This window comes from Mauremys reevesii, linkage group 18, assembly GCF_016161935.1.
Source record: "Mauremys reevesii isolate NIE-2019 linkage group 18, ASM1616193v1, whole genome shotgun sequence".
In the NCBI taxonomy this organism is placed as follows: domain Eukaryota; kingdom Metazoa; phylum Chordata; order Testudines; family Geoemydidae; genus Mauremys; species Mauremys reevesii.
In genome coordinates this window covers 31,518,576-31,532,463 of record NC_052640.1, presented here as the reverse complement: position 1 = coordinate 31,532,463, position 13,888 = coordinate 31,518,576, and the positions used below count along the sequence as shown (strand labels likewise).

Here is a 13,888-nt window from a genome sequence, read left to right as displayed (position 1 = left end):
GGGGTGACGCCACTGGGTCCAACCCAAAACCACCCGAGCCAAGGAATCACCTCCTCCTCCTCCCCCCCCCAGTTTCAGCTGCTCTCTTCCCCTGCTGTTCAACAGCTGCCAGGGCCCACCCCAGAGGCGGCTGCATTTCAGAGACGGTTTTCTGCAGGGGCCCCTGCGCACCAGCCATTCACAGCCGCTCCCGCCCACATGCACCTCTAGCCCCGCCCCCAGCCCTCGCTGTTAGCCGGGGGCACCCCGCTGGTTGATGACGGAGAGGGGATGGAAGGTTTGTTGATTGACACCCCGATTAGTGAGTGATGGGGCGGGTCCCTCTGAGAGTGACCAATCAGAGTCCTGCAGAGGCGAGCCCTGCTCTCCTACTGGCTGGTAGTGGCTGAGGAGGCGTGTGCAGAGCGGGTCAAGCGAACCCGCCCCCTTAGTCGCTATCACCCAATGGGCACATCGGGGTGGGGCGCCGGCTGCTCCGGGCCACGCCCATTGGCCGGGGGCGGGGGCGCTGCGGCGGCGGCCGGCGTGCAGCGGCCTCTCCCCGGCCGCGGAGGGCCAGGGCCGGAGCCGGGACCGGGCAGGCGGGATGGCGAAGAGCCGTGGGGCGAATGGGCTGGGCGCGCCCGGGAGCCGCGAGAGCCTGGCCGGGGCCGCAGGGGAGGCGGGCGTCGGGGACGAGCTGAGCTCGCTGGGCTCCGACTCCGAGATCAACGGCGGCGGCGGCGGGGAGCGGCGCGTGGACAAGTTCGGCTTCATCGTGGGCAGCCAGAGCGCCGAGGGGCCGTGAGTGCCGGGACCCCCCCTCATCCGGCCGGGACCCCCCCGCTTCCCCCGCATCCGGCCGGAACCTCCCCTCATACTTCCAGGATCCCGCCAGGCCAGGACACATACACAGCTGGGGCCGGGACCCCCCCTCATCCGGCCGGGACCCCCCCGCGCCGGGACACACACACACCTGGGGCCGGGCGCCCCCATCCGGCCGGGACCCCCTCTCGCCCCCCCTCCTGCTCAGGGGGCAGGAGTCCCGGGATCCCCCCTCCATCGTCACGGGGATCCCCCTCCCCAGCGTGCAAAGGGGCCGCGAGTGCTCGGACTTCCTACTCGGGAGGGAAAGGGGGGCACCATTGCTGGAGCCAGGCGGCCATGCCCCCACTCCTTAACATGAGTGTCGTTTGTGGGAGGGGCAGCGTTGCCCCCCCAAACTGGAAGCCTCGGGCAGGTGAGGAGTAGTACTTCGTGGTGGCAGAAGAGCTCTTCTCTCCCCCGTTCTGGTGCCATCCCCTGAACCCCCCCCTCCACCCTGCCAAATGCTGAGGAGCAGAGAGTACTGGTCCTGGGAGAAAACCCTTTCTGCCTCACCTGGTGGACCCCTACACTCTGCTCAGCCTCTTCCCCGAGGGAGACTCCTGCGGGGAGCACTTTCCTGGACCCCAATAGGACCCCCATGCTGCCCTCAGCATTGTCCTGGGGTGGTTCTGGGTGGGCCTTGCCGCTTGCACATGAGGGACTTCTGTTCTTGGTCACCCCAAGCCTGCCCATACCCCCAAGACACTCCCCCACACAGGGTCACTCTCTGCTCTCTCTGTGGCCAGGGCTCCTCCTGAGACCTGTTCCCCTTTGGTCAGTAGGGAGAAGCCCCCTTGTGTGTGTATGCGGGGGGGGCTGGGTCTGGGAAACTGGGATTCCCTCTGTTTCTGATCATGATGGGCAAGAGAGGGGATGTTGCCCCCTATTGGCAGAGGCTGATGTTGTTGGGGGTGTGTGACTGGGGGGGCTTTCTTAGGAAGGGGCTTACCCATTTGGGGGTGGGGAGTTCATGTCTGACTGGAGGCCATGTAACCCTGGAGGGTCCAAGGTGGATAAGTGGCCAGGAAGGGGGTGGGGGTATGTAACTGAAGAGTGGGAGGGTGGCTTATGTCTGGCAAGGTCTGAAGTCGGAAGGGCCTGGGTGCGAGGCTGGCACAGGCTCCAGGGGAAGGGGCAGAAGGGGCTCGGCACCAAGGTTTTCTCTGGGTGGTGAAAGCGCATACAAATACCTGCAAAGGAGAAGTAGTCTGGAGCACGTAACAGGAGATAAGTGAGAGCCAGGGAAATAAACAACCACTTCTGGTATTTGGGGAGGAGTGAAGGAGCATGAACCCCACCCGCCAACTTTCTTGCCAGTGGAGTTGGGCGCTCCTGTGCTCTGGATAGTGGAAAGGATCTGGGCTGTCTTGTTTCTCAAAGATTGTCCTGGCTTTATTTGAGCAGGGGGCTCTCGGGAGCTTGTCTGAAACCAGAGCACAATCCCAGGACCGACCGACTAACTAACCAACCTGCTAACTTTCCAGCCTTGATTCATATCTTGGTCGAGAGGGAGAGTGGGAAACAAAAGGAGCGTGGGGCAGACAGTAACATCTGTAACATGATTGCAGGTCCACAGGCAGCATGCTGTCTTTGGCAGCCCTGGTTTATAAAATGGGGAAGTAAAACATCAGTGAAGAGTGCACTGGAGGAAGCATGGATCCTATTAACTCTGCAGTGTGCGTCTGCAGGGCTTTTCTAGAGACCATCCCCGAGCAGGAAGGGGACAGCCCTTCTGCACAGTTTGGGCCCAGCTGCTCTTGAACTATAACTTGCTTCTAAGCACATTGTTTCGAGAAAAGAGACTGATGAACTGAAAGGAGTTAGAGCATCACCAAATAAAAGTTCAGGGGGCTGAATGAGCCTGGCTGATTGCCCAGTGGAAGCGACGGAAGCCCCAGCTGTTGGGATGCTTTAAAACTAGACTGGACAAAGCACTAGCTTATGTGGAAACCTGCTGCAGGGATGAATCTGGCACTGGTCTTGCAGTGGTGTAATAGGTGCTTTCCATCTCCAGTCTGGGTGCTGGGATTGGAAAAGGCTGGTTGATTGCGGGTACCTGATTGAGCTCGTACTGGAGAGTTTGAGTGGTCAGAGCATGGCCCCTGCAGTTTTACTATGCAGCCCCTCTTAGCCCTCTAATAGAGAGCATGAATCAAGCCCGACAGTCATGCACTAAGGCAGAGGTGGGCAAACTACAGCCCATGGGCCACATCCAGGCTGGGTGGGGAGGGGGCGGGAGCCAGGCTGTTTGGGAGCCTTCCCTCCCTGGACCGCCATACAGTTTTGCAACCCCAGTGTGGCCCTTGGGCCAGAAAGTTTGCCCACCCCTGCTCTAAGGCAAGCAGTCTCCATTAGCTACACCTTGTATCGATGCAGCCCCTCATTCAGGGGAAATTCAGTGCAATTCCCAGTCTATGGGAGCCTCCCAGGACCTGCCTTGGGAGACAGCATGTCTAACCCAGGTGCCGTGAAACCAGCCTGCTGTGTCCTTAGAAGTTGTATGTTGGGGCACTACCTTTAGGGGGTCTGGAGTTGGCTTGTACTTGGCCTTTCGGGGCAGCTCCTTCAGTCAAAGGATCCTGCTCAGAATGGATGCCAGTCACTTCCTCTGTCTTGGAGCTGGCACTCCTGCGTGGATAGTTGCACTGTGAGGGTCAGTTCCCATCTTGGCAGTGGTTTCCTGAGGGGTGTCTCTCCCTCATACTTTTAACTCCATTGATGTTAGCGTTTCCATGTCTATGGGCTGTTCCTTCCTACTTGTATCTGGGTAACTAGCTGCTTTACTTGCCTTAAAAGGTCTGAGTGGATCGCTCCATCTTGCTGAAGGAGCCTGTGTGATACTCTGCTGTTTTTCAGGAGGGACAGCCTCTCATTTCTGACACATCAGAAATAAATAACTAATAATACTTTGTCCTTTTGTAGCACCTTTCACCTACTTTGCAAACACAACTGGCACCTTGACACTCCTGTAAGGCCGGTAGAATCGCATGCATCACTCGTTAGAGTAGCAGCCGTGTTAGTCTGTATCCGCAAAAAGAACAGGAGTACTTGTGGCACCTTAGAGACTAACACATTTATTTCAGCATGAGCTTTCGTGAGCTACAGCTCACTTCTTCAGATGCACAGAATGGAACACACAGACAGGAGATATTTATACATACAGAGAACATGAAAAGGTGGAAGTATGCATACCAACAGGAAGAGTCTAATCAATTGAGCTATCAGCAGGAGAAAAATTCTTTTGCGTAGAGACTGTCCGGTTTGGCCAGTATACATGGCAGAGGGGCATTGCTGGCACATGATGGCATATATCACATTGGTAGATGTGCAGGTGAACGAGCCCCTGATGGCGTGGCTGATGTGATTAGGTCCTATGATGGTGTCACTTGAATAGATATGTGGACAGAGCTGGCAAATACTCACCAGCAACTGCACACCATACAACATAAACACTAACCCAGGAACCTATCCTTGCAACAGAGCCCGATGCCAGCTCTGTCCACATATCTATTCAAGTGACACCATCATAGGACCTAATCACATCAGCCACGCCATCAGGGGCTCGTTCACCGGCATATCTACTACTGGACAGTCTACCGGACAGTCTCTACGCAAAAGAATAAATGGACACACATCTGACATCAGGAATCATAATATTCAAAAACCAGTGGGAGAACACTTCAACCTCTCTAACCACTCAGTGACAGACTTGAAGGTGGCAATTTTGCAACAAAAAAACTTCAAAAACAGACTCCAAAGAGAGTGCTGAACTTGAATTAATATGCAAATTAGATACAATTAACTCCGGCTTAAACAGAGACTGGGAATGGTTGGGTCATTACACTAATTGAATCTATTTCCCTATGTTAAGTTCTCCTCACGCCTTCTATGGGTCATCTTAATTATCACTTCAAAAGTTTTTTTTTCTCCTGCTGCTGATAGCTCATCTCAATTGATTAGACTCTGCCTGTTGGTATGCATACTTCCACCTTTTCATGTTCTCTGTATGTATAAATATCTCCTGTCTGTGTGTTCCATTCTATGCATCCGAAGAAGTGAGCTGTAGCTCACGAAAGCTCATGCTGAAATAAATTTGTTAGTCTCTAAGGTGCCACAAGTACTCCTGTTCTTTATGCATCACTCGGGCAGTGTTTTGCCAGCTTCTGTGACACATTGTGCTTTTCTTAAATCTCCTGCTTCTGGGGTCACGTGATCACCTGAGAATCTAAGCTTTTGGTTTTTCAAATAAGTCTCTAGGTTGCGGAGAAGCTTCAAAAGCAGAAGACACACAACCCCCACAAACGTACTATTTTTAAAATCTCCTGACTTTTGAGTGTTTAAGGCTGGCAGTGCTGCATGAGAGGTCTGGAGAACTAGGGCATAGATATTAAGTGTCTTGCCTGAAGTCACACAAGTGAGTCAGTAGGAGTCTGGAATTAGAATCCAGGTCCCTGAATGCTTTCGCTGATGCAGAGGGGTCATGTCACTAACCTCCTTTAACAAAGACTTAAAGATCTTACATCTGGCATTGTGTAGGTGTGTGTGGATGTAGTCGGCTTAGCTGGGAGAGTACTTCTAGGAATCCATAGCTCAGCCACCCGTTAGCTCGCTCACCACCAGTGCCATCCGATGGACTGATGTTTAACGTTTACGGTCAACATTTAAAGCGTCCAGGAGGCTCTGCCTTTCCCTAAGGCTGGCTGCTGTTGCTAGCTGGCATAACAGTGTAACACAGTGTCCTCCGTGGTTTGATGGAGTGAGCTTTAAGGCCGTGGTAACCACACATCAACTGAATTTTGAGATGTAGCAATGCTGTTCTTGTCTTTGTACCTAATAATGTTTGCCCAGTTCCTTCAGTCTGAGGAATTCCAAGCCTTTTTATAAACACAGATGGACTAAGCCACACATTGCCCCTGTGAAGTTGTATTGCTGTCTGACAACTCTGCAAACGGATGGTTTAACATGCCCAAGATCGCAGAACCAGGCATAGACCTCAGGCACCTGACCCCAGACCTGTGCTTTAACCATTAGATCGTCCATCCTTCCTTGCAAGTGCTTTAAGAGAAATGTGCGACTTAGTGAAGCTCCAGCGATAGCTCTGTTGTGGCTGGTATTGTTGTGCGGACAGTGCTCCCAAGTGCACCCACGTGCAATGCAAAGAAGGGCCGAGCCTTGAAAAGATGGAATAGGAGAAGTTGGGAGATGGACAAAGGCTGTGAAGGAGAAGGTGCTCTCGCCCTCGCGGGTGGGGCTCTGCAGGAACAGAGGAGGTGGGCCCTACATGAGAGGATGGCGTGAACTCAAGGAGGGTCTTAACAGTAAAGTATTGGCCCTGTTGGAGGAAGCCGGGAATAGAGGAGGCTTCTGTTAAATTTGTAAATAATTTCAAGGCCTGTGTGTTCCCCTTTCATCCATGATGGCAACTTCTGGCTACCTTGAGGCCTGTTTTGAATTCTGAGCACTAGATGGCTGTATATTTTTGGCCATAGTGTAATCGGGGAAACTGTCCTGTCATCTGGTTTCCGTGGGTTCTGGCTTCCTGTGAGGGGAACGGAACATCTGTAGCTGTTAAAATAACCTCTGGCTCTTACAAGCGATCCAGAGGGGCTGCGGTAATTGGGAAGCAGACAGTCAAGGCTCCCACTTGCAGAAGAAAGATTCTGCAAACCGGCTCCCTGTCTGAACCCCACCCTCCCCCGAACTCCTGCAGCTGATCTACCACTAGGAAGTCTGGCTGCTTAACTCTGACTCAGCTTTCTTCAGGAGCTGCTCAAACTTTGCCCAGCTGAGGGGCAGCATTGACAGCTTGCTGGGAGCCCAAAGACTGCATTTAGTTTGTATAGAACAGGCTGATTCTCTCCTGTTTAGCAGAGATGCACTCCGTATCCCAGCATGCACTGTGACCTCTGCTAATGGTGGAGTGTTGCAGGCTGCGGGCTGCACCTCTTGTAGAGATGGAACGGCCCTGACTGCTGTAGAATGCTAAGGAATGTGCTCTGCCTGCCCCACTTTAATTGGAATCCGGTTTTGCAGCGTGATTGTTTCCAGAGTTATTTCTGTGGCAACACCCAGAGAAAGTGAGCCGGGCAGGATCTGTTAGTTGTGACCTCATTTGGGGCGGGAGTGGAAATTACAGCATGTTCCTCTAGCTGGCTGCGTAGCTACCTGTGATCGGCATCTCTGTAATTTGTGGGCATGCGATAAGCCGCTAGCAGCCCATTTGTTTTGTGCCGCTGCGCCGTTGGCTAGTGGGTCAGCGAGAGGGCCGCTCTAGTCTGGCACAGAGTCAGCAGCTAGGGCGTCTGGTAAGGTTGTTTAACCCCTTGGTGCGAGTGTATCCTTAGTACTCTGAACGCGAGTGTAAAGTTCTCGAAAATGCCAAGCAGCGCAGTCTCGTGGGTACAGCTGGGAGTTAGGACCCTCAGGTTCTTGTCCATGTTCTGGCACAGATTCACTGTGGCTTGGGGAAACAGGCAGAGCAGTGACTTTTCCCATCTGTAAAATGGAGGTATACGTATCCTCTTGCGCAGTAAGGGCATGCCTAATACCCACACATCCGCCTCGAGGTAGTAATGGGAGGGGGAAGGTCTCAGGGGCTTTTTTTTTTTTAAACAGCAGCCCATTAGATCCTTTCCCTCTTGTTGAGAGAATCCTGGCGCAATGCTGCTGTGAATTCAGTGTGCCTGTAGGAGGGTGTTCATAGAATGTCAGGGTTGGAAGGGACCTCAGGAGGTCACCTAGTCCAACCCTCTGCTCACAGCAGGACCAATCCCCAGACAAATTTTTACCCCAGTTCCCTAAATAGCCCCCCTCAAGGATTGAACTCGCAACCCTGGATTTAGCAGGCCAATGCGCAAACCACTGAGCTGTCCCTCCCCGATGTTAACTCATTGTTTAAAATCATCCTTGAGCCTGACCTCTGGCCATCAGTGTGCTCAGCGCTGTACCAGCTGCACCAAAGAGCTTTCGGTCTGAGACGGTGATCGAGGCTGCTGAGTTGTATGAACCTCCATCAGAATCAGCTAGCTGTCAAGGAGTGCTTCTGCAGGTGGCTGTGACATACCTGGAAGGTACATGGGCGGCTCCAATAGCTCTGCTAGCTGGAGCCAAGGCAATGAAAAGTGCCTTGTGCTGGATCAGGCAGTGTGAGGCATCACCTCCTCTGGAAGGTACTACGTCCAGGATTTCGAGTTCCCTTACCCTCACCAGGATGCAAAGGAACCCGCATGCCTGATGCAGGGGCAGGAGATTTGTCACTGCTGGCTCTGGGCTTTTCAATTCCCCGTCCAGGCGACCTGATCAGCAACACTCCTGCTGAGAACAGTCAGTAGGGCTGTTGAAGCAGCAAAGAATCCTGTGGCACCTTATAGACTAACAGACGTTTTGCAGCATGAGCTTTCGTGGGTGAATCCCCACTTCTTCGGATGCAAGTAGGGCTGTTGTGACTCTGCCCATGGCTGATGGCATTCTCGCATGCAGTTCGTTTCCATACAGGGAACTTTTTCTGCTTGTGGCACATGGTTGAATTCCAGTAACTGTTTTCTGTTAATCTGCTTCAGCTAATGCTCTGTTCTCCTGGTCCTTGGCCCTCCATTTGGTGCAGCCTTGGCCCTGTGTTCCTGACTTGCTGGGATTGCGGGTGAGAGAGGACTGATGTCAGTCCAAAGCTGTTTACGTGTTAGTGTCTGGGCTAGGATACAATAATCAAATGAGTTGGGAACAACTCATGGGGTCTTTACTTTTTGGGCTGGGGGATATGTGGGATTCATCACTTCCTCCCCTTCAGATCCCCACCTGCAGCCTTTAGGACTGCTGAAGATGCTTCCCGCCTATCCTCAGTGCTGCTCCTTCAGTCAGTGTCGTTTGGGGGTGGTGGTGAGGGGCTCACTCCTCAGGGAAGGAGCTGCTGCCTCTGCAACATGCTGTGGGAGCAGCAAAACAGGACCATGGGCTGGTGCATGGCAGCATTTTATGGACAGGCTCCTCTGCCATTCCAGTGCATGTCGGTGAGAGGGGATTGCCCTGGCTTGTAAAGGGAAGCTTGGCTCTGAGTAGCGTAATCCCTCTTGCAGGTGAGGGGAGCCCTTGTGTGGGGCAGCGTCCGAGCCTCCAGGCTAGGAATGGAAGAACTCGTCAATATGGAATGGGTGCTGGCACAGAGTCAGGGCAAAGGCTGATTCTTAAACCATCCAACCAACCAGCTGCCAGGTCACACTGACCCGCCCTTTCTCATATGCCCATCCCCGTGGAGTCAGGGCTGAGCAAGGACCCTTAGTTCTTTCCAGGATCAAAGCTCCCCTCCCCCACAAATTAATGCTTTTTAAGAGAACTCTAATGGAGGTGGCTCACTTCCTCCTGTGCACCCAGCAGGAGGCTGCTGCCATGTGCAGGAGGCCCGGCAGTGGGGAGCTGGCATTATACATGGCAAGGAGCACTCGCAGACACGTTAGCCCGGGTCAGAGGCTCATGGTTTAGCTGGAGGGGCTCTTCTGTAGGGAGCTGCTGCCCTGTAATCTAGGCTTCCCTGTGCTGCATCCATGTGCAGGGCAGTTTCTAGAGCAGCAGAGAGGCAACTTCGCTGGGGGGGATGGTTCTCGACAGTCCCTGAATGTCGGCTGGTATCAGAATGGGTTGTGGGGGGAACTCTGGGATCTCCTGGGCTGGTAGCTTGGGCAGCATGTGCTATATCATCTTGGTCCAGCAAAATATTGACGTGCGTGTAGAATTTTAAACCTGTGGCCCCGTCCCATTGGGGCGGCTCCACATGGTTCCAGTGCCATGTACTGACATGCTGGTGTCGGGGTCAGGCAGCCATGGAGAAGCAGATGCAAAGGCAGGAATCCCTGAGTGTGCACAGCTGTGCCAGCTGCCTTTGGGGGACACTCGAGCCTTCCAAGGGGCCCAGCCTACAGAGCGTTCAGCAGCAGCTGCCGAGTCCTCCCCTCCCCTGCCCACCATCCTGACCTTGTGTGGCGGGTTCCTTGTTGTGTGAGATGGATCTGGACCCTGCACCCCCTTATGTGAGCTTGTTCCAGCTCGATAGACAGGGCCCAACTTCCTGAGCACACTCCTCACCCCTGGACTTCATTGGGTGCTGGGGGCCAGCTGGCCTGGATAACTGGGTTGAATCCCCAAGCTGGTCCAGGTAGACTCAGATGGCAGCTGGGAGCAGGGGTCACCCACCATCTCCGGGGTTGACCCTTCATCTTCCATAGATGCCCCACTTGGCTCAGCGATGCCATCTGTTGCTGTTTCAGGGGCCTGTCGGCAGGGCCCTGGGCTGGGTTGTGGTCACAGCACCGCCCCCTGGCTGGCTGGCTGAAGTGAGAGCCCACAGGATGAAGCTCTACGCCAGTGGTCCCCAACCTTTTTCATCTGGCAGGCGCCAGATGACGGGCCACAGAGCACCGTGGCGGCGGACAAGCACCCACTGAAATGCCGCCGACAAGCTGAGCCAGGGTCCGTACGGCGCGAGGCAGAGGCACAGCCTGGTCATGATGGTTCTGCACTGAAAGCAGAAGTGAGGGTGTGACCATGGCTGTGGTGAGCGTGGTTCTTGCAGAAGGTTAAAGGGGGACATGCTCATTCCACACGGACTGGGACTGTAGCTGCTGGCTCTGCGTGGTGACCAAATTGCCTCCCTTCTGCCTGAGCTTGTGTAGTATGAGGGCTAAATCAGATCTGGGCTAAACTCAGATTGTGCTGGTTTGAGGTTTCCAGTATCTGCTTTGTAGCTCAGTGCTATTAGGTGACACAGGCACTAGCATTTCGAGTGTCAGTACTGCACTGTATCGCTTGTAGGAAGCCATGTACAGTAATACTTGGTGATGGGGGAAGGCTGCATTACAGGCTGTGGTGGGCCTGTGTGATGTGATTAAAAATCTCCCCCAGGGTATCTGAATTGAATTGAATTTCTCATGACATGCTGCTTGTTCCCAGCCCAGCACCTGCTGGGCTCCATCTTTCCTGAGTTGGTGGAGGTGCGCACAGCTGTTAAAGGATGGTGCACGCCTGTGGCAAGGAGCCTGTGTGAAAGGCCTGTCTCCCCTCCATTGCAGGTGCCATCCAAGTTGCATGTGCATTGCTCCTGTGGGCACAGCACAGGCCATTCCTGGATGCAGGATCTAACTCAATTTCTTGCCTCTCTGCGCTGTGGGTTGGTGCCAGTTCTTTAGCTTCCCGGGCTCAGGGCTTGTCTGAGGGATGATATCTGAAGTGTTGGCTGGTCTCATTTGGGTGGGGGCTGGTCTGAGAGGAAGAGGGCTGTGGCTTTGCTTTACACCCAGTAAAAGTCTTAATACCGGTGGAGAGAGTAAAACCGCTGCCAAGTTCATGGACTTGAGAGCTCATCCTGTCCCAAGCGCATCCCTCTGAACCAGGGCTGATCTGCCATCGGATCCCCAGGCCTGAGCCCAGATGTTGCTATTGCTCTGTAGGACAGTCTGGGGCTGGTGGAAGGTAGATCTCTGACAGACCTGGACCCTGGCTTTGAAGCATTCCCTTGGCAGTACTTGAAGCTGTTAAAAGGGGGTTGGGGCGATGTCTGGTAGCTGGCTTTGACTCCAACCCAGGCTCTTGAAATCCGTCCTCCAAACGCAGGGAACAGAGGCAGTGCAGAAAATGACTGGTAGGAATTGTAGAGGACCTGGAAGGCCTCCTGAGCTACCGAGATCAGGATCTGGCCAGTGGCTCCCTGTGAGTAACACCCAGCTCGGGTAGACGTGCATGCGCTAACTTGGATCCAGCTAGTGCTAAAACCACCAGTGTGACCACAGTGGTATGAGTGATGGCTCGGGCTAACCACCCAAGTCCAGTCCCTATTGGATGGTTAGCCTGGGCCACCGTGGCCGGGCCACTGGTTTTAGAACACAGGCACAATCAAAGCCAGCACATGTTCCTCTACCTGAGCTGGGAATTGCATCTCCCTGCTGCAGTGTAGATGCACCCGAAGAAACTGGTGCTGCCAGTTGTCACTGGCTGCCAGTCCAGAGTCTGCTAATGCAGCACCCTGCCGTGGTTTGTTCTTCAGAGCTCTGAAGTTAACGCTCCTGCCCAGTAGAACAGGGCAAGGGCTGCTGCCTGTTTCTGTGTGCAGAGTGGCCCACATGCTCCAGGGTTCTGGAGTAGCTTGATGGCGCCTGTGTCTTGTTCTTTCTCCTGCTTCTGGCTCAGGAACCAGACACTGACTTACATTGCTGCTGTTAAAGGTTTAGTACTTGGGGCCTAGTCAGGCCTGGGCCCCCAGTCTGTTAGCTGCTGTATAAATCTGTCCAGACGCAGTGCCTGCCCTGCTTAGCTTACAGTCTGACTAGTGGCAGCTGTCCCCTCCCCCTCAGGCCATCGCTGGCCAGTGTCTGACTAGCAGAGACACGGGGAGCTGGCTGGGGGTGAGTCAGGAAGGGTGTAAGGAGAGGAATGGGCAAGCCAGGCTGGTGTCATGAAGGTGGGGGGTTGGCAAGATGCAAGACTAGGTAGAGAAGGGGCACCTGGAAGGGTTTTCGAAGGTGGGGCCAAGGTGCTGGCATCTGCGGTGATTAAATGATGGGAGCTGGTGTAGGTGGCAGAGCAGCAGGCCGGGAAGAGGAACCTGCATGCAGACTGGAAGGATGAGGTGGAGTGCCAGGGGTCAGGACAGAACAGCCTGGATTGTAGGAATGCAGCAAGGTGTGAGGAGCAAGGAGAGGGCTGGGCAGTCGAAGCTGAGCCTGGGTTAGAGGTCTGTGTCGTGAGTATGCAGAGTAGGAGGGTTGTATGCGAGGGGGATTCTCAGCAAGCCTGGGTGGGTTAGAGTTGTTCCCTGGGTGCTCCAGGTGGCAGGGAGCAGCACAGGGGAATGGGGCGCACGGGGCAGGTGCTCTTGGAGGTGAAATCGTCTGAAAGGGCTGCAGGCTCCCAATTCCACTTGCTGTGACTGGAGTGATGCTAAATCCCGATTTGGTGGCTTTGCCCCATGTGACATGTTCTCTTCTCCCCCCCGTCCCCTAGGCTGGAGGAGGTGCCACTGGAGGTGCTGAGGCAGAGGGAGTCCAAATGGCTGGATATGCTCAATAACTGGGACAAATGGATGGCTAAGAAGCACAAGAAGGTAAGTGCACCTGAGAGCTCCAGTGCTTTTTTCCCAGCTGTCCTGTAACCCTGGCTCTGGCAGCTCTCACTTTGGGGTGTTGGGACCCAGAGGGTCTGTGTAAATGCCCCTGAGGCTGGGGGTTTCCTTCCTTGGTGTGAGTTCCCTCTGCCCAACCCTCTCCAGACACCTCAGCTGTGCTCATCCAAGCAGGGCGCTCAGAGGTGTGAGCAGAGACTGATCATGAGCTGACTCATCCTGGGAGCTGGGTAGGGAGTTTTCTCACAGGCCTCTCTCCTTCAGGGAGAGAACAGTGGGGCTGGGTGGTGCCCTCTCTGCCTTTCTGGGAGCTGTTTGGCTTTAGCTGCCGTAGTGTCGCTGTACTGGAGCAGCTAGTGGTGGGGCAGCTTGGCCTTAGCAGAGCCTCCTTTTCCCCCACTGGGGGGTGTCCTAATGTGAAGGGGAGAGGGGCCTGGCCCACTTTGTTCCCATCTCCCCTAGGTCTTCAAAGGCAGAGTCCCATGTTCGGACATTGGCTCTGGGGAGCCGAGCCATGGCCCAGTCTTAGCATGGAGGTGTGCGGGGGGAGAAGGGGAGCGCGCTTAAAGGTTAAAAGCAAAATTCCTTCCCAATCTAACACCTGACTTAATCCTGGATGTTTGAAATCCACGTTTCCTCACTGATGCTGCTTGCTCCACTGTGTGGTCTTCTCGGACAATGGAAATATGCTAGTCAGTTTCACTTCTAGCTTTGTTCCCTATGCCTGTGCTGAAGTGTTTGCATTGCAAGTACAGAGCAATGGGAACGCAAACTACGTTTCCATTGGCATCATGGGAATCTCAAACTCTGAGCTTTGTCTGTAACTTTTCCCTTTTGGACCTGAATGGACGTGGCTAAGGGCTTGGAGGCAGTATAGCCACTCACTGGCTGAACCTCTCTCGGAGGAGCCATTTCCTCTTGTGCCAGGGTCTGTTTTCT

General features: G+C 54.2%; 1 protein-coding gene across 1 annotated transcript in view; it reads left to right on the top strand.

Annotated features, from left to right (window-relative positions):
* The first annotated feature begins 482 nt into the window (after positions 1–482).
* The window catches only part of TBC1D10A (TBC1 domain family member 10A), a 36,980-nt gene continuing 23,574 nt past the window's right edge, over positions 483–13,888 (top strand). The window contains exons 1-2 of the mRNA XM_039505306.1: positions 483–783; positions 12,832–12,931. Of these exons, the coding sequence (XP_039361240.1) occupies positions 587–783; positions 12,832–12,931 (297 nt within the window). The 5' untranslated portion in view covers positions 483–586. The remainder of the gene's footprint in view (positions 784–12,831; positions 12,932–13,888) is intronic.